The following is a 20470-nucleotide window of genomic DNA, read 5'->3' as shown; positions in this document are numbered from 1 at the left end:
AGTGCAACTGTGAGATAATCTCCACGGTGCAGGCCTTTCTGGGCTGGATCTGCAGTGCCAGGCTGCCCTCCTGGGGAGCTGTTCGAATGTATCTGGTCCCATGCCGCAAGGACCTGGCCGCTGTCCCTCCACTCGCCTGTGATGGAAGTGTGACCCTGGGAGAGCAGGAGCTGTGTCTGTCCCCATGGGTCCCCAGACCCCTGCCGCGTGCCTGGGTCATAGGAGACCTCATAAATTTTGACTGATGGAGACAAGACGTTATTGATAGATTCCGGGTCTTATTCAAGAGTACTCTGAAGGGACAAGATCAAGTTGCACAGCCTGCCCCTTCCCACTTTTAAACAACAGCTCACTCCTTTGAGAGGAAGGAAGTGACCATTAACTAAGCACCTACTTTCTACTTAGAATCATCACACTTCATCTGTCTATGGGACCCTATGGTGTCTGCACAGGGCCTGGACCAAAGTCTGTAAATAGCTGTTGATGGATAATCTGATTTACTTTAACCCCCATCTACCAGGTGCTAGAAACAAAAAGATGAACATCTAGACTAGCAACTAGGACAGGACGTGGTGATACTGATTCAAGTATCAGAAACCAGAGACCCCACAGGGGCCGTGCATGTCTGGGCAGCCTTCCTTGGTGACACCAACTCTCAGTGCCTTGGATCACCAGCCACAGTTCTGACCTCTCTGGGCCTTGACCCCAGGTGTCTGAGGCTGGGGCTCCTCCAGTACAAAGGCGCTCCAGCTCCGCATGGACAAGACAAGCTTCTGGGAAAGCAGACAGCCCCACGGCCTCTGTATGAGATGGCAGGACAAGAGGAGGGGCAGGAGAGGGGAACAAGATGTCCAGAAAGGGAGAGGCATTTCGGTTTGAAAGTGGGTAAATGAGGGGTGCCTGGATGGCTCGGTTGGTTGAGCATCTGACTTCAGCTCAGGTCATGATCTCACCGCTCGTGGGTTCAAGCCCTGTGTCAGGCTCTGTGCTGACAGCTCAGAGCCTGGAGCCTGCTTTGGATTCTGTGTCTCCCCCTCTCTCTCTCCTGCTCCCATGCTCATGTTCTGTCTCTCTCTGTTTCTCAATAATAAATAAATGTTAACCAAAGGAAAAAAAATGAAAGTGGGTAAATGAGACGGAAGGCCAGGGAGAGTGGTGGAGAGAAGGCAAGCAGGAGGGAGGAAGGGAGAGAGAAGGGGATGGAGCACGAGGCACCCAGAGCAAGGGCCAGAGAGATGAACAGAGACCGAGAGAAAGGGGTGGAAAGAGAGGCAGAGATGAGATGAGGAGACCAGGAGGGGATAAGAGGGAGAGAGAGAGTAAAAGACACACAGCGGGGAGCAGAAGGGGAGAGGGGAGGACCCCGTTGAGGGGTCACCCATGGCACTCACTGCGGATCTCGGCCGTGGCGTACTTGGGGATCATGGAGTCCGTGGTGAGCTCGGGGTGTAGGATGCAGCCGTGCGTGTAGGCGTCCATGGGCAGCGCGTCCAGGAGCTCCCGGTACTGTAGCACCCTCGCGTGCTGGGGGCTGCCTGCCTCAGGCATCAGGGCCACCACATGCTCTGTGGGGGCACAACCAAGGTTGGGCTGGGGGACAGCGGGTCCTGCCCCGGGGCCCCCTACCCTTCTGACTTGGGCAAGCCAGGCTCTGGCACCCCATTCTTGAACCCCAGCGTCCTAGAACCCCAATCATCCCCTTTTCCCAGGCTCTTGAGATAAAGTCTCCTCCCCGCTGACAGGCGACCCTAGTAGTCCTGCCTGACTACCTCACCTCCCTGGAGTCCCACCAAGTTGTCTGCTGAGGGGTGGGACTTGCTGCTCAAAGGGGTCTAGGCCCAGGGGTTGCCAGGCTGCAAGAGAAGCTAGAAACCTGGATGTTTAAAACTGAACTCTCCTTAATTCTTGTTGGCAGCTAATTCGTCTTCTTTCTCCACAGTGCCCGTCTGGGCCCTGGCCCCCTCCTGGCTGTGGTTTTCGGCACCTGCTGTAGGCAGTGGGCTCTGAACCTGAAGAAGGCCGGAGGGTGGGAGAGGACACAGGGTCCTGTGGGGTTCCAGGGGGTCTGGGCCCTGCTCACATCTGCAATGTTCCGGGGTACCTGGGCCAGGTCTATGGGTTCCCAGGGAGTCCATGGCCCTAACTATGCTTATAGGGATTCAGAGGACTGGGCCCTTCCTGTGCCCTGGCATCCTTGGAAAACCTGGGCCCCTCCTGGTGACTAGGAGGGTCTGGATGCAGCTCCAACCTGGAGGCTCTGAGGGCCTGCGGCCAAGCTTCTGACTTCAGAGCTCCTGGGGAGGGAGGCTGTAGCCCCCTTGCTCCTAGGGCCGTGTCTGGGCCAGCCCCTTCCAGGGAGTACTGGGGACAGGGTTTGTGGCATCCCAAGGATCATGGCCATGCCTGTGGCCCTGTGGTTCCTGGAGGGGGGCATCTGAGCCCTGTGTACCCTCCCACTATTCCTTTTGGAAGAGACTGGGCCTTGTCCACAGCCCCATTGGGCTTCCTCAGGCTCCCCAAGGTTCCGTGGGGGCCCCGGGGTCTGTGGCTGAGCCCCTGGTGCGTGTGGTGGTCGTACCTCCCGTGAAGGTCCGCTCCACGTAGTCGATGATCTGGTCATAGTCACTGATGATGTTGTCCCGGTGGATGATGACGGGCACCTCCTCCCCCAGGTTGAGCCGCATGAACCACGGCTCCTTGTGCTCGCTCTGCGGCAGGCTCACGTCCCGCTCCTCACACGCCAGGCCCTTCTCGGCAATCACCAGCCGCACCTGCAGGCGCCAGGGTCAGAGCGGGGAAGGTGGGCAGACACACGGGGGACACTCTGTCCAGGGAGGGGACAGGGCATGCAGGGAGGGAGGTCAGAGGTCACACACAGGAGGGGACACTGTTGCTTCCGGCTCATTCCTGGGTGGGTGGACTCCCCCAGGACCCTGGTGCCTCTTGGGGCACAGGGGCAGTGCTCCCTGATGGTTATGGGACTGGGATTCATAGCTGGACATGCCTGGGATAGGATTCCTGGCTCTGCTGTGTGTGTTCAGGCAGATTCCTTAAACTTCCTGAGCCTCAGTTTCCTTATTTGCAAAATGGAAGTACTAGTAGGACCATCTCCGTGTCTGGCACATAGATGGCACTCAAGTCATGGCTTTGCTGTCGTGACTGGACACTCAGCCTGGCCTCCAGGGGTAGATCTGGCAGGAAATTTATAGGAATTCTTATCATCAACATAGCCAATAGCTATATTTCTCAAATTATTTGGGAAACAAAGCAAGGTGGAAAGTAATTTGCCAAAATCAACTGAGCCTTTTATTGACCCCAGACGCCTTCCCATCTGGTTGTTTTTTACAATAGCTTCCCGAAAGAGTTAGAATAGAGACTATCTCCCTGTTTTTCTTGATGAGAAAACCAAAGCCCAGAGAGGGCAAGTAACTCCCCCAACATCACACAGCAATTTAGCAGCAGACCTGAAACCGGAAGCAATGGGTCCTGGCTCCTGTGCATACCTTCAGGGAGTCCTGGGCCTGCCCCTCCTTAGTCTTTCCCTATGTCTCTAGGGGTCCCAGACACACATTTGAGCTGGTAGAACTTAATGGAGAGCCTTCAGTCTGGGGTCTGCTCCTGACCCAGCCCAACATTTCTGAGCTGGAAGACAATTAGAGATCACCTGGTCCAACTGCCCCCTGCTTGTGAACTGAGACTCAGAAAGATGACTTGTCCAAATTCCCCAGCAAAAAGATGGCAAGCGATACTACCGATGGCCCCAGTGCAGGGGGAAGCATCCCTGAGCCTAGCAGAAGTGGTTGTCCTTGAGCATCAGTGTTCCCACACGCACTTGGTTGGGGGCTCCTGGGACTGGTGCATGCAGCCTCCCTCCCAGACGCCAGGGGTTAAGCACTCAGAGGGTCAGCATGATATCATGGTCTGACCTTAGACTCGGTGCCAGACTATCAGTTCGAATCCCAGCTCTAGCACCTATTTGCTGGGTGACTTGGCTTTACATCTGTGTGTCTCAGTTTCCTCACCTGTTCAATGAGGGTCCCTCTAGCAGTTCCTGTGGAGGGCTGCCGTGAGGATTAGATACATTAGTCCCTGCAGAACAGTGCCTGGCACCCTGTAGGCATGTTGTATCTTAGCCACTTCAGACAGATCTGGACTTGAAGCCCGACTCTGCTGCTTATTTGCTGTGTGACCTTGGATGAGTCATTTGACTTCTCTGATCTTAGGTTCTATGAGATGAGGAATGTAATCCACTCCTTCAAGCCTGACATGAGGTTGAGATGGGATCATATGGATAAAAGCATGCGAGGTTAATACATGGGTTCTACCATCACTGTTACACACACACACACACACACACACACACACACACACTACCTCAGGATTGATGTCATAGAGTACTTCATGCCCCACCCTCACAGCTAACATGAACACTGCGTTCCATGTGGGGAGGGAGAGGTAATTAGCCCCTGAACCCCCAACACTCATTCCCAGATTCATTTGCTCCATTAGCCAAAAGCAGGTCCTGCAGATGGGGCTGGGATCTGCCAAAGCAAGGCCATTATGTGACCTTCAAGTATCACTGCCCCTTCCTGAGCCTCCTTTTAACCATGAGTAGACTGAGGGCTGAACTCCGCATTCGAGAAGCACCCTGCCGCCGGCTGACACTCATTCGGACCACGCCGGCGACGGTGGGAGGGATGGCTGGTTCTCAGAGCAGCGGAGGAGTTGTGGCAGAGAGTGGGCACCGGGGGCGGCGTCTGTTGGGTCTGGGCGTGTGAGTGTACGAGTGCGTGAGTCTGAATGTGAGTAGCAACTGCGTGAATGAGCAAGTGTGTGTGCGTGCGTGCATTTGTGTTCACAAGTGTGGGTGTGTATGGATGAGTGTCTAAGTAACTGAATGTTAAGGTATTGTGTGAGTGCGTGTGCATTAGTGCGGATATGAGTGGGCATATGCACATGTGAGTGTGTGTCCTTGTGTGTATGTGTAGGTGAGCATGGGTGCATTTATTTGAGCTCCTAGGTGGTGCCTGAGCCCTGGAGAAGCCCCAGAGCAATCAAGGCTGAGTTTGGCTGGAGCTGAACTGCCCATTCCCTTCCTCTGGCCCATCCTGGCATCTTTGGCTCTGGGTCATCGTGCTCTGCCCAGCCATCCAGCCTCCAGGCCAAGATGGGACCACTGAATGGGTGGAAATGGAAACCAAACCAGGCCTCTGCCCTTGACGGGTCCAGTCATTTGGCCTTGCATCCTGGCAGGGCACCTGCTCCCAGGGACCGCTCCCAGGGACCACTCCCAGGCCCTGCTCTGGGACTCTAGTGATGGTGACAGGTGGGGCTAGTGCTCGGGGAGGGGGCTATCTTTAGAGATGTAACAGTTTTGCTTGGAGCTGTCTGAGGGTCAGGCCGGCAGGCAGCCAAGGAGACTTTCTCCTTTAGCGGAGCTGCAGGCCAGAACCATGTGCCATCCTGCGGGGGAGGGGAGTGTGGGAGGAAGCCAGGTCCAGGGGAAGGGCAAGCAGGCACCAAGGCCATCTGCCATCTCAGCATCCTGGAGGCTGGACCAGCCTTAGGTGGTCACCACGCAGTGCGACCAGACATCACCCACCCCTGGGCAAACCACCTTCTCCGTGGGTGCATGGAATTAGCTCACCAGTGCTTCAGAGCCAGGCACTGTCCCTCCTCACCCGGGCCCTTGTTTATGAGGCAATTGCAATGGGCCGGGTTGGAGTCTCTGCCTGACCACTTAGCTGCTGTGTGACTCTGTAAAAGAACACTTAAAAAATCTCTAAGCTTCGGTGTATTTATCTCAAACATTTTTAAAAAATTAATAAAAGTGAAGGAGTGGTCCACACAGGGATCTGAGGAAAAGGGTTCCAGGCAGAGGGAACAGGCAGCACAAAGGCCCTGAGGAGAAGCATGTCTGGCGGATCTGAAACACAGCGAGGAGGCCAGTGTGGCTGGAACAGGGCGGGCGGGGAGATGAGAGGTGAGGTCCTGCACAGGGCATTTTAATCAAGATCCCAGATTCAGGGGCCCACGGATAAATTCAGTGGCTCCTTGAACTAAGATGGGGAAATTACATGTTTATTTTCAGTAATCTCATACTGACAGTTATCATTTTCGTCAATTATGAGCGTAGGCGTCAAAGCACGGTAGTGTTCACAGTGCCTGAAATATTGTCACCACATGACATCGGATACTTTCATCACGTCACATTGCTACAGTCACACTCATCACGACTTCCACATACAGAGATCAGTCCTGGCACCAGGCTGGGTTACAGAATGGGTTAATACGGAAACATATATTATTATATAATGAATTTGTTTTAAAAGTATGTTCAATAGCTATACTTTGATTGGCTTCCCTTCTAGTAATGCTATGTATTTACTTTATTCCTTTAAAAACATTGTTCCGAGAAAGATTCACAGGTTCCCCCCATTGATGAAGTGGGTCTGTGACCCAAGGAAGGTTAGGAATCTGCAGTAGAGCCTGAGGCCATGATGACAAGTTTGGCTCTTTCCTAGAGGGGCCAGGTGAGCCACTGCAGGCTTCTGGGAAGGATGGTGGGTCTGCGGGTGCCACCTGTGAGCCTCCGGGGGTGGGGGTGGGGCCAATTGTAAAGGGCAGTATGGACAGGGCTAGGGGCCAGTGACCAAGAACTTGAAAGGCAAGGCCAGGGTGGGAGGTAGAGATCACCCTCCACTCTCACTTCTCCTGCTATGTCTGAGAGGGGCCTCTGGAAGACCCGCTCAGTCCTGAGTCTTCCGACAGGACCCTGATCTGGGCCTCTCACTCCTGGGGGCAGAAGGCTGGGCCAGGTTCTCCCCATAGGTACATCTAAGACAAGGGCGACCCTCAGAGGATGGGGTAAGGGAAACTGGAACCAAGCTTGTTGCAGGAAGCCAAGGACGACTCTCAGAGGCTCACCTTGTTGGAAATCACAACAATATAGCTAACTTCCCCAAAGCACTTTCTCTGTGCCAGGTACTGTTCTAAGATATTTATGTGTATTAATTTATTTAATCCTCACAAAAATACCTAATGAGGTAGGTACTAGTAACATGCCCATTTTACAAAAGAGGAAATAGGCACAGAGACAGCACTAAGTTGTTCCAAGTCACACAGCTAGTAAATAGCAATCTGGATTTTTGAAAAAACTGGCTGGTGTGAGGACAGAAGGATGCTCAAAGAGATGGGGACACACAGAGACAGGGCAATCCTTCCTTCCTGGGGAAGGGAGAAATGCAAGTTGTATCGACATCTACTCCATTTTCATGTTGAAGATCATGGAACTATCTAAAGCCATAAGCTAGTGAATGATAGGGCCAGCACTGGATGCTGGTGTCTTGATTCTCTGCATGTTTGCCCCTCCCAGTCTCACCCTTCTGCCTCCCTCCCCCCCGGTCCAGCCAAGAAGAAGAAAGCTGGGGGCAGAAACAGCCTCAGAAGCAAGCTAACATCTACACTTCACATTTAGAACCCCCTTTGAACCCTGCAACCCTGAATGATCACTTAGAATGGTGCCTGCAAGTTCACTGTCAGCGTGTAATTTTTCAGGCATTGTGCTAAGTGTGTGACCATGCATGTTATCAGTCTTCACAGCCCGCTGAGGTGGGTACTGTTCTTCCTGAACATCGGAGGAAGCGGAGGCTTACAGAAGTGAAGACACGTGCACGGCCGCACAGTGGAAGTGGCACAGTCAGGATTGCTCTCCTGTCTAGTGAATGTAAGTGCACTTACTGGGCACTATCTGTGTGCCAGGTGCTGCTCTAGGTGATTTAATGGAGACATCTGCTGAATCCTCACCACAGCCCTATCCTGGAGGTGCTGTTATTATTCTCAATTTACAGATGTGATGGCCTGAGGCATGAGAGGCTAGGCAACCTGCCCAGAATTACCCAGTTGGTCAGTGGCAGAGTTGAGATTGAACCCTGGGCTGTCTGGCCTCAGATTCTGGGCTCTGGCCCCCCTCACTGTCCTGCTGTCCTCTGGCTCTGGAATAGTCCCCAGATGTCCCATGGAGCCACCACCATTCTTGGGGGTTAGCCTATTTTCTATTATTCATGTACCATTAAGGACAAGCTTCTCCAAGGGGAACTGTTCCCTGAATGCAGGCAGGGCCCTTTGGGACTGAAAGGAAGGAAGAAACTCACCTGCTAAATTCCTACTGTCTGCCAGACAGTTAACATATGTCCATGTCCTCTCAAACCCCCAGGAATTCTGCAGGGTTGGATGCAAAAGTCTCTTTTGCCAGATGAGGATATTGAGGCACAGAGAGGTTAAGTGACTTGTCCAAGGTCACACAGCCAGTAAGCACTCAAGATGAGAATGGAACCCAGGACCATCTGACTGCAGAGCCCAGGCCTTTTCCATCAGGCTATGCTGTCTCTAGACCCCACAATGGGCCCCCGGACAATGGGAAGTCCGTGGAAGGGGAAGCAGGAGGATTCCCAGGCTGGCCTGGTTACAAATGAGGTTGCAATGAGTAGTCCTATCCCTGAGTGCAGACTGAATAGGAAATCTTCCATGGGGGCAAGGGGAGGAGGAGGAAGCTCCCTTGGGAGATAATAATGGAAGGTACCATCTCTCTGTCCCCTGACTAGACCCAATCACTGGGGCCCAGCTCCTGAGGTTCTGGGTAGGAAGGTATTCTGAAATCTGGAGGTCAGTCCAACACATCTCTAAACTTCCAGCAACTTATACAGAGCCTGGCATGCGGTAGGTTCTCTGCAGGCATGTGTAGGATTTATGGATGAGTCCCAGGGTGGCCCTGGTTAACCCGACCCCTCCTCCACCTAGCGCTTTAGTCATATCCCACCTATAATTATCAGAGCCTTGACCCTGTGCCAGGCACTGCCATCAGCACTTTTTGTGTGTCACCTCATTTCACCCTCAAAATAGCCCTCTGAGAAAGGTACTGCCCTTAGCTCCATTATACAGATTATAAAACTGAGGCCTTGGAGAGGCAAGGTGACCTGTCCAAAGTTTTACAGTGAATTACTGGGGAGGATAGCTCTTCCACTGGAAACTCTCTGGCTTCAGAGTCTATATTCTAAACTGGAGCTACTCAGAGAGGGATCAGTGGACCAGCTTTCTCAGCATCACTGGTAGCTAGTTGGACATGCAGCATCTTGAGCCCCACTCTAGACGTGCTGAATCAGAATATCTGGGGTGGGACCCAGCTGTCCGTGTTCTAACCAGGACCATGCAGTGATTCTAATGCATGCTCAAGTTGGAGTACTGCCCATCTAGAACACGAAGTTATGCCGCCTTTTCAACAACCCTCTCAGCAACTCTGAGAAGGGCTGGGAATTAGAAGTAGCTGCTATTATTATAATTATTGTTATCTCATTTTCCAGATGATGAACTGAGCCTGGACCAAGACTCAAATCCAAGTCTTTTGGTTCCAAGGCCCTTTCTTTCTACGGAATCTGTTTCCCTATCTGGAAAAGGAGTGAATGAAACAAAAGGATCTTCCAGGAAGAAGAGGAATCCCAGGGTCTGACAATGGGGGCCCCTTGGAACCCAGCAGCACACCTTGTTGGGCCCTGGCCATGGTGCTGAATTCGTGCTCCACGGGCGGAGAGCCGCCCGGGGTGGGAGATTGCGCCCCTAGAGGCGCCCCTGTCTTACAGGCGCAGTGCCTGGCCCTCACCCCCAGGACGCGGGAACCCTGATAACTCAGCACCAGGCTGGATTCCCAACTGCGACCCAGCTTAACTGGATCTGAGAAGCGGCGGAGGGGCCTTCTGTGTCTTTAAGAGCAAAACATGGATTTTTAGGGGCCGAACTGAGATTGCCTGAGGAGATGGGTTAACTCCTTCCTTCTCAGCTCAAGGTAAGTGGGGGTGCGGGAGAGGACCAAGGACAGACCCTCCCCTCGAGGCCTCAGTCAGAGGAAGGTTCCCAGTTGGGCAGATGGCCTGTAGTATCCAGGACAGAAGCGCGGAGGGAGGCCCGCGACCCAGCTACCGGCTACCGGGGCTGGAGGCTGGATCTCAGAAAGCGCTCCTCCTCCCTCCCCGCCGCAGCCGCCCCCTCCAACAGGCCGCCTTCCCAGCCGTGCCCATTCCCTTCCCCTTGCCTTTGTCTCTCGTCTCAGCCCTCCAACAGACCAGGTCTTTCTGGGAGGGAAAGAGGCAGAATGGACATTCCCAGAATTGCGGACGGTGCTCCTGGGGCCCAAGACAGCACCAGTCACCTCCCTGGAGAGCCGCCCAGCATCCTCCATCCTTCGGGCCCGCGAACCCCCACATCCCACCCTCCAGCCTCTCACCAGGTCCTCAGACCCCTTCTGCCTCCTGAATCCCCTCCCCCAAGCCTCCTAGCTAATGGGCGCATCCGGCTCCCCTGCCCCCTTGGGCACTACCTTCTGAGAGCTGAAGGACTGGGTCCAGTGGTACAGAACCAGGCTCTCCTTGGGCCAATGGGCGGGGCTGGCCGCCTCGGGCGCGTCGGGGGCCTCCACTGGCTTGGCTGCATCGCTCTCCAGCGCCGAGATGGGCCACCAGCTGCAGTTGGTGGGGGTCAGGTTATTGGGGGTCGCCATGACAGCCCGGAATCAGAGGGAGGAAAGAAGGAGGCTCCGCGGCGGCGGCTCTCTCTCGCCCAGCATCACATGGCCTCGCCGAGCCTGCCCCTCTGCTTCGCTCCCTCCCTCCCCTCTCCGTGAATGTCATTACTCGCTGGGCAAGTGGGGGAGGGGCGAGGGGGATCCCGGGAGCTCCTTCCCTCTTCCTCCTTAGGGACGGCCCTGGCCCCTACTAGAAAAGCCACCAGTCCCCTTGGTCAGGCTTCGTGGGAGGGTTCGAGGAGCCACAGGGGAATGGGCCACGTCCCCCAAATAGCTCGTATCTGGCTAGCCACCTGCCAAGACTCCACCATTGTTAACGCATTCTGACTCTCAATCTTCCAAGAAGCAAATACCTTAGGACAACTGGTGTTACAGAGACCCATTCCTTGTATTAATCTGTGTCTGGAAATAACCTGTCTCTCTTTGGAGCTCTTGTTTTCTAGCGTTTCTCCTGAAGGATCTCTACGGGCAGAGGGGAACAAACTATGAAGTACAGAACAAATGCTTACATGGCACTTCCAATGTGCCCAGCCTTTACAACCATCAACTCATTGAATCCACACAATAATCCTATGAGCCTCACTTTAAAGAAGGGGAAACTGAGGGGCAGGGAAGCTGTGACCTTGCCAAGGTCCCCTAGCTAGTAAGCAATGGAGCCGAGATTCGAACCCAGCCTCTCTGGCTCCAGAATATATGCTCTTAGTGATAAGGTCATGATACTATGATAATGATATAAACAACAGCACTGCAATCTTTTTATCAACCCAAGCACTTTATACACATCATCTCCTTCATCTGCACACTAATCATTTTACTAGAGGAGGAAGATGAGGCTCAGAGATGTCAAGTCATTGGTCCAAGGTCACATCTTCACCCAAGAGACTGAGGCACAACTAGAGGAGCCCAGGAAAGCCTGTAATGCCCTTCTGTCACTTAGTTTATGCTTAATATTCATGGGAGTTTCATATAAAGTTCCCTAATATTTCCTTGCTTTCCTTGATATAAGTATTGTTTTAATTTATTTGCCATTGAACAAATAGATGTGCCAGGAAGATAGGCTTCTCAATTTGCCCTCCCTCCCTCATGTGATGCTATCAAGCAAGGCCTCCTGAGCACATCACCCTTTCAGGCTGATGAGCATGGCTCTTGAGGAATCAGTGTCCTTCCTTCTACCAGACAACAAAAGTTCTGTGGCCCATGGGTTCCCCCTTTTTGCTTTGGCTGTCAGGGAGCTTGCAGCTGCATTTTCTATTAAGTCCCAGTACACATTAGCCTCCCTTGTTTGGCAAATTCTTGTCATCCTTTCTTGAAATTTTTATTCCTTCTTTTTCCCTCAAAATATATTGTTGTTCATGATTTGATTTTACAAAGAAGGGTATGGTGTGTCTTGAGGGAAAATTAGAATGTCTGAATGCAGGAAAGTAAGACCTTAGAAATTCCATCAAGGTGAAAAATCTGGTCCCTATAGAGGCTGCTTTTAGGCAACAGGCTAGAGCAATGGAATATAGAGCAAGGCAAAAGCATCAGCTCAGAGTGACCACCAAGCTGATGTCATTAAACAAGCCACCTTGAAATAGCCATAGGCCCTAAGTGACCAATTACAACCAGGCACAGTTACTAAGAGTACCAAAAAAGGACAATTCCATATGTGGCCACCCATACTCCTCTACTCCACCCTAGAACTATATCCCCCCACCACTGCCTCTCGGAAGACAATTTCCACCTTGCTATCCTACAAGTGCTTCCTTGCAGTGTATTCAATAAACTTTTCTCTCTTTAGTTCTGCCTTGGGTGAATTCTTATACCACCAGTGCCACCAGCCCCCACTCTATTGGGATGCCCCACAGTCCCTTTCTGGGTCTTCAACTTGAATGTGTCCAAGTGTCCATGTCATAGCAGTTACACCCCAAATGTATTCCCTAATTGTGCACCTATTGTGTGCTAGGCACTTCGATGGAATCAGAAATACAGTGAAAAATAAGACAGACACTGGCCTACTCTTTACATTTTTCACTTAGCAATACATCTGGAAAGAACTTCCTATCAACACAGATCTAACCCATACTAACGATCTACGCTGTATGAATGCACTGTAATGATTATAACAACTCCTATGCCACATATGCCATTTCTAATCTTTTGTTATAAAAACAATGCTGCAGGGGCACCTGGGTGGCTCAGTCGGTTAAGCCTCTGACTCTTGGTTTCAGCTCAGGTGTGATCTCAGGGTCAAGAGTTCAAGCCCTCCATTGGCCTCCGTGCTGGGTGTAAAGCCTACTTACAAAACACACACACACACACACACACACACACAGAACCCAATGCTGCAGTAAAAATCCTTATTCATACAGATTTGTGCACATGTTTGAGTATAATTTATATGATAAATTCCTATAAGTGGTATTTCTAGATCAAAGAATTTGTCTCTCAGGACACTTGCATGGCTCAGTTGGTTAAGTGTCCGACTTTGGCTCAGGTCATGATCTCATAGTTTGTAGGTTTGAGCCCCACATTGGACTCTGTGCTGACAGCTCAGAGCCTGGAGCCTGCTTTGGATTCTGTGTTTCCCTCTCTCTCTGTCCCTCCCCCACTCACGCTCTCTCTCTCCTTCAAGAATAAATAAAAACATTAAATATTAAACAAAAAAAGAATTTGTTTCTGTCCAAGTTCCCCCTGAAGAGGCTGTTCCAAATTACACTCCCCACTAAGAATCTACAAAAAGGCATGTTTCCCTGCACTTTTCCAACCCAGCATATTGTTACACTTTTTTTTTCTTTTTGAATCTCTGGGTAAAAGATGGTTTCTCATAGTTTTTATTTGTTTTTTTCTCTTTTTTTATTATAAAAAAATTTCAAACGTATGACATAACAAACAAAATAGCTCAATGAACACCCAAATATCCATCACCTGAATACAATCATTGGGTAAAGCTTGCCATGTTTGTTTAATTCGGGGAGGAGGGTTTGAAGTATTTTGAAGTAAATTATAGGCATCATGGTCCTTCATTCACAAAACACTTCAGCAATAGATACTTTATATCTAGCATGTCATTTTCTCACATAAGCAACACATGTTTTACATTTAATAAATTAACAATAAGGCCCTGATACCTAGTTCATGTTCATATTTCTTCAGTTGTAGCAGAAATGTCCATAGTTTGTTTGAACCAGGATCCAATCAAGGACCATGCCATGAATTCTGTTGTTACCTCTCAACTCTCTTTTTTGGAGAATGGTTCTCGTTCCTTTTTATTTTTTTCCCATGGTGTCAACTCACAGAGAGACCGGGCCAGTTATCTTGTAGAATGTTCCACGTGGGGTCACTGTGCTGCCCTTTGACTTGTCATACCCTCCCTGTTATTTCCTATAAACTAGTACTTAGGTCTAAAGGGTAGACTAGATTCGGGTGACGCATGTTGGCTTGTGTCAGGAGCTCCACGATGTCGCTGTCCTGCTGTTCACGATGCCAAGTTGGATTTGAGGTGGTGACCACCTCTCTCCATGTTAAATGCTCATTTTCCCTCTTCCCACCAGGATCTTATGGGTATCTTGTGTCTCATCCATTGACGGTCCTTGGCTGAATCAGTTATCAGAAGCTGTAAAAAGATTTTCTACTTTTGTCCTTTTATGTGTATTTACCAGCTGGCATTCTTTCTTTGAGTTTCATTAATCATCAGTGAAGTGGACCATCTTTTCAAAAGTTTCCCATTCATTTTAATTTGTCCCGTGAATTGTCTGTGTTTCCATGGGGACCCATGGGGCCATTATAACATAATGTGATGAGTGCTGTGCTAGAGTAAGGATGGGGGCTGTGGTAAAGCCATGGAGGGACATGGGCCAGTCCCACCTGCCAAGGAAGGCTCTCAGTATGGGTTCCTGAAGCAGATCCTGAGACAAGAATGCGAGGACAGGTAATTTGGAAGAAGGAAATTCTGGGAGGCAAGTGGCAGAATGACACAGACAAGAAAGGCGGCCTGGGAAGGTATATGGTCAAGCAAGTTAGCACCATGGGTTCCTGGAGCTTAGTCTCACAGTGAAATTCTGAGGCTGGTGTTAAGCCTATCCCTAGGAGGAGAACCAGTGTATTTACACACCAAGTCCCACCGGTCATTGCTGGAAGGGAGTGTTAATTCCCCAGCACTTCGGGCCTGCCCCACAGTCGGCAGAGTGGGTTGCCGTGTCTACAAAAAGCCCTCAGACCATCAACGTGGGTGCTGCCAGCTGGGGGTCAGCTGGTGTGCACGGAAATGGTGACAGCAGGGGACACAGGTGGGGCACCATCAGCACCTATTCAGGGACCTCTAAGCGGAGACTCTGAGAATGAGGAAGGATTAGCCAGATGGAAAGAAGATGGGGAAAGGGATGAGTGCTCCAGGCAGAGAGAGGAATAGGTACAAAGCCCAGGGGTGAGAGTGAGGGTGGGCTGTTCCGGGGACCCATGGCTGTTCACCCGGCTTGAGACAGGGGTCACAGTTGAGACTCAGTAATCATGCCAGGCCTGGTAAGCCATGTTTAGGAGTTATCACATCATATTAAGGGCACTGGGGAGTCACTGGAGAGTCTGAATCAGGAAAATAACATTCAGTGTGGGTGCCAGAAATCCGAAAAAGCCTGAAATACATACACTGACAGCCCAACGTATGAATTCACGCTGGAGACTAGCTGTTCCTTGTCAGTGATGGGATTACTCCTGCCCTTCTTCCATGAGAACTGGGGATGGGCTCAGCCATCAAGCGGTTGCCATTGAAAGTGAAGTTGGTGCACAGTGAGATGGAGAGCCTGATGGAACTTTTCCCTCAGGTGTACCACTGGTTGATTATAATATATATGTTATTCTAATAACAGCTTTGAAGGTTTTCCATGTGCCAGACACTGTGCTAAACACTTTTAGTCATTATCTCAGTTGGGGTGATATTATTACTATCTGGATAACACACATGGGGAAACTAATGTGCAGGTGAATGAAGTTATTAGCCCCAGGTCAAGAGCTAACATCTGAATCCATAGGAAATGGAGTTCTAAGTGTCCAAAAATAGGGGATTAGGTAAACAAATTAGAGTATGTCCATACCATGGAATGATTTATATCCACCAAATGAGGAAGGTTACAACTTAAAGGTTACAATCAAAAACAGGTTATAATTATATAAGCTACTCTAAAAGTTCTTTAGCTTACTATAATATTTAAAATACAAAAAGAAGAAAAAGCAGGTTGCCAAAAAAGTATGTCCAATTCAGTTGTAAAATACACATATTATAGAAGGATAGTGAGTAAAAGTAGTTGTGTGGTGAGATCATGGTGAGTGGAGACAGGCAAGAGGAGACCATGAGTACTTTTTTTCTTTCTTAGTTGGATTATCTGGTTTTCCTTCTATTGTAGACTGAATTGTGTCCCCACAAAATCCTGTGACTGTATTTGGCGATGAAGGGGGATATTAGGGCTAAAGGAGGTCATAGGGGTGGGGGTCCCAATACTTTACAAGAGCAAGAGACACCAGGGATCACTCTCTCCTCAAGCAAGCACCAAGGGAAGGTCCCGTGAGGACACGGTGCAAGGTGGCTGTCTACAAGCCAGAAGAGAGGCAGAAGCCAACCCTACAGGAACCTTGATCTTGGACTCCAGCTTCCAGAACTGTGAGAAAGTACAGTTGTATTGTTTAAGCCACCCCAGTTGGTGGCAGCCTGAGCAGACTAATAGAGCTACAATAAAAGTACTTTTATATCTTTTAAAAGGAATTTGAAGTTGGTTTTGGGGTTTTTTGTTTTTAAAGGTACTGCTTGATTTCCCCTTCACTCCTGGGGACAAGATGGGCCTGGGAAAGGAGAAGGAATTAACATGGTCTAAGTGTCCTCTCGTTGGCTACTTTACAGAAATCCCATGAGAAGAGTTCTAAGGTCCACACCTGACAGATGGGAACACAGAGGTTCAGGAAACACGAACTGCCTGACCCCAGTCACCATCTAGGAAGAAGCAGAGCGGGGGTGGGATGCAGGGCTAACTGAGCCATCCCCAGATACCCCTGAGCCCTTTTCTCTGCACACCGCTGCCTCCATACACAGCAGATGCTGAAAGAGTCATAGCCATGAGTGGGGTGGGGTGGGGTGGGATGAGGGTGGAGGACATCCTTTCAGCCTGTACAGATCCCTCAGGAGATTTTGCTTCCAGGTTTTGGAAGGATGAATGGTTCTCCTGGGAGTTAGAAGTCGCCTGAAGAAATCTGCTGTGAAAAATACTAACAGTGGGGGCGCCTGGGTGACTCAGGTTAAGTGTTGACTCTTGATTTTGGCTCAGGTCATGATCTCACTGTTTGTGGGATCAAGCCCTGAGTTGGGCTCTTGGCTGACAGCACTGAGCCTACTTGGGATGCTCTCTCTGCCCCTCCCCCACTCACGCAAAGGTACGTGCACGCTCATGCTCTCTCTCTCAAAATAAACACACGTTAAAAAAAAAACCACACACAGAGATGTTTTTCCTTAAAAAAAAAAAAAGATCCTAACAGTGAATACATCTAATATCTGCATCTACTAAATCAGGGCCCACTGACTCAGGAAGCTACAGGGGCCCCAGAAATGCCGTAGGGGTGTGGCGGAGACATGGCGGAGACAGGGTGGGCTACGAAGGCACGCATTCCACCGGGTGCACAGCAGCTCCTTGTTCCAGGCAATGCCTCCCGCAGTGGGATTGCAAGCATGGCTGCCAGCTATGCCAGGTTTTCAGGAACCTGGAGATCCAGATGTTCACATGAAATCTCTCCTTTTAAAACGTGTTGAGAAAAAACAAAAACAAAAAAACACTGGCTGGCACAGAAATAGCAAACATATTTGTGGGTTGGATCTAAAAGCCCTCACATGGTCAGTCTGCAGTCTCTGCACGAGATCCTTTTTGCCACAATCCTCGCGGCAGTATGTTAGTTCACATAGCACACTGGCTACTGTAATAGAGAGATCGCCAAATGACAGTGGCTTTACACCATAGTTTATTTTTCACTCACATAAGGGCCAATTAGCAACAGGCTGGGGGAAGGGCAGAGAGTTATGTTAACCCTCTCATGTGGCTTCCAAGACCACCCAGGCATTGCTATCCGGTAGGCATTAATATCCAAAGGGCATTAATACCCAATGGACTGACAGTGAAGAGAGCAGAGGACCTTGTGCGAGGTTTTCATGGGTGGCAGCTCTCCTCACTTTTGCCCTTATTCCATTGGCCAGAACTCAAGTCATGTGGCCTCTTCACCTAAATGCGAAAGGAAGCTGGGAAATGTAGTCTCTGGCCTGGGGCAGCCAGTTTTCAACACAAACTGTCCTATAGACTGGGTATGCAGACCTCTGGTAAAGTTACCCATCTCTGCCCCATGCAATTATCATCACCTCCATTTTACAGATGAGGAAATGAGCCTGTGACCTGTGAGAAGTCTCGAGCCAGGAGCACGGTCTTTCTGACTCCGATCCAGAATCGTTCCTCCAACCTCAGTGTTTCCCAAAGTTGCCATTTCATAGGAGTCACTCATGGCACTTGTTAAACATTCAAGTCCCTGAATGTTCAGAGGAACGTGGGGTAACCTGTATTTTTATCAAGAATCTCAGATGATTCTTCCCTCAGACTCCACACCAGGGGCTTCGCCTCAGAATCATCTGGGGAGCTTTGTGAAATGCTCACCTCTTGGCCCTAACCCCTAGAAATTCTGATTCAGTGGGCCTGCAGGGAGGTGCCCTGACACGGACATTTTATATTTCTCCCAGCGATGTGCAGCGAGGGCTGGGAACCTCTGTTCCCACACCGAATTAGGCTGGTCAGGTTTTTAAACTAAAGCATCAAGAGAGAGAGAAAGATCAGTAAGTGAGTCTCTACCCTGAGAATCAGCATGTGAGACCTTGTCAATTAATGGATCAAAAGACTGAATCTGTTGGTTTGGGGTAAGCCAAACTTTCTGTATTTTTAAAGCTCCTCCAGGGTACTATGATACCACTGCCCTAGGGCTCTGCTACTCAGACTATCCCCTGAAGTATCAGCACACAGCTCTGGGAGCTTGGAAGAAATGCAGAACCTCAGGTTCTACCCCAGACCTGCTGAATTAGCCCCCCCCCCCCCCGGGAGATTAGCACGCACATTAGTGTGGGAGGCGCCACTCCAGGCACACAGGCTCTTTTTGGGAGGACAGCCAATTGGGTCCTCCAGTCGGGGCCGGCTCAGCTTCTCTCTGTCCCTGTCCACCCTCCTGAAAATACAGGAAGTTTTCTAGTGTCACTAGCGTCACCTGTCCTCAAAGGTCTGGGTCTTGATGCCCCTGTGCCATGGCCATCTGTTCATGGATACTTTGTTTAATCTGGGCATGCGCCTAGTTTGATGAATCAACAGGGGACTTGCAGGCCTATTCTTCCAGGGAAGGACACCACAGATGCTGGGTACTGTCTTGGGGGCAGACCATGGGATTGGGTGCCTCACTTGAAGATCTAGAGCTCTTTAGATCTGCAGGTTGGAAATGAAGGCAGACTTGTTTTGTGAGGTTCTGGGACCAATCGGAGGAGTCTACAGGGAGGGAGGATGCAGTTCAAGAGAGGCAAAAGTTTCAAACAAGTAGAGTTCAAATCCAGGGTAGTAAACTTCCTGTTCTCTGAAGAGGACAAACATGGAATGGCCTCCATTCAAGGGCACCTGAGGCAGCCTCCGGATGGTATGTGAGTTGGAAGGAGAACTGTCCTCAAGGCTGAAGCTTGCAGGCGCTCAGAGGCTGGGAGGCTGGGTGGAGAATTACTTGGGAAGCAAAATGATTCAGGGTTCTATTGTGCCAATCATGCATGAAGGTAGTTTGCTTAAACACAGATGATGCTTTCTGCATGAAATAATTCCCATGTTGGTCTCCACTAGTTTGGAAGCCGTGAGGCCAGTGGATGGGCCGCCTGTGGAGCTCCCAGCACCTGCCACAGATGCGGCAGCATCTGTCCAGTAAATATGTGTGGACTTCAAGTAAATGGCTGAAAGCGAGCATTAGTCTGTATGTCTCTCATTGCACTGTGCACTGTAGGGCAATTTGGCAACATTTTGTGCCTTTAAAGCATCTTTGTTAGGTGTTTAAATCATTCATTTTTCTGCTTGCTTTCTCATTAAGTGCTAATTCTTTTTCATTCAGCTTGTATCTGCATGGCATTCTTTGTAATGGTGAAACAACTCAAATATCCTAAATGGCCCACAAAATGGGGTTGTTAAATCATTCAGGCGCTCTCTTCCCACAAAGCCCATCCAACAATCCAAGTTAAGAACCTCTCATCTGGAAGGATCCCAACAAGATGCCAACAGGATGATCTCCAGGGCAGTGTTCTCTACGAGCTACTTTGTGGTTGGCTGTACCTTGTTTTGTTTTGTTTTGTTTTTCCTGTTCTGAACATCTATTACTTTTGAATAAGAAAAACCAACCAGCAGATATTGGACTGGTTTTAAACTCTATTTTAGTTTTCTCCTTTATTTTAGCCAGCTTTATCTAGTTGGCAATGTTTTATTTGAGGAAATTGCACATTGAAAAACAGAGTGAATGCTTCCAATAACCACTTAACAAGGAAGCTGAGGCCCAGAGAAAGAGTTGTGTGTCCCAGGGTACAGGAGACAAGAGCAGAACTCAGCCCCTGATTTGCAGATGGGTGTTCTTTCTCATAGATCACTCCCTTCCCTTCCCATGTTGAACCTCTACCATGTTGAGACCTGTTTTCTCTCACGAAGATAGCAATGCAGGGGTGTCTCAGGCATTCTTGGCCTCACAGTTTGGATGCTTCATTTCATGGACATGACTTGCGTGGATTCCAGAGTGGAGGACCATCAGACTAGGCAGCTGCTACACTGCCTTTGCTTGTTGGATGACATAACAGGACGCAGATCACATGCACAGAACTTCTGGCAGAAGTCCTGT

General features: G+C 50.0%; 1 protein-coding gene across 5 annotated transcripts in view; it reads right to left on the bottom strand.

Annotated features, from left to right (window-relative positions):
- Positions 1 to 20470, bottom strand: part of GDAP1L1 (ganglioside induced differentiation associated protein 1 like 1) — a 49501-nt gene that overhangs the window by 16147 nt on the left and 12884 nt on the right. For 2 of the 5 annotated variants that reach the window (XR_003900732.1, XM_029916146.1), the window contains exons 1-3: positions 10370 to 10649; positions 2579 to 2771; positions 1392 to 1565 (exon numbers count right to left, since the gene is read on the bottom strand). Coding sequence is in view for 4 of the 5 variants with exons in the window: in XM_029916146.1 (XP_029772006.1) it covers positions 1392 to 1565; positions 2579 to 2771; positions 10370 to 10549 (547 nt within the window). In the remaining variant the exon portion in view is untranslated. Of the gene's footprint in view, positions 1 to 1391; positions 1566 to 2578; positions 2772 to 4022; positions 4123 to 10369; positions 10658 to 20470 lie in introns of those variants that run through there. The other 3 variants (XM_029916149.1, XM_029916147.1, XM_029916148.1) reach the window with 3 other exon arrangements.

This window comes from Suricata suricatta, chromosome 12 (assembly GCF_006229205.1).
Source record: "Suricata suricatta isolate VVHF042 chromosome 12, meerkat_22Aug2017_6uvM2_HiC, whole genome shotgun sequence".
NCBI lineage: Eukaryota > Metazoa > Chordata > Mammalia > Carnivora > Herpestidae > Suricata > Suricata suricatta.
Note: the sequence above shows the minus strand (reverse complement) of the source record. Positions and strands in the feature narration are given on the sequence as shown.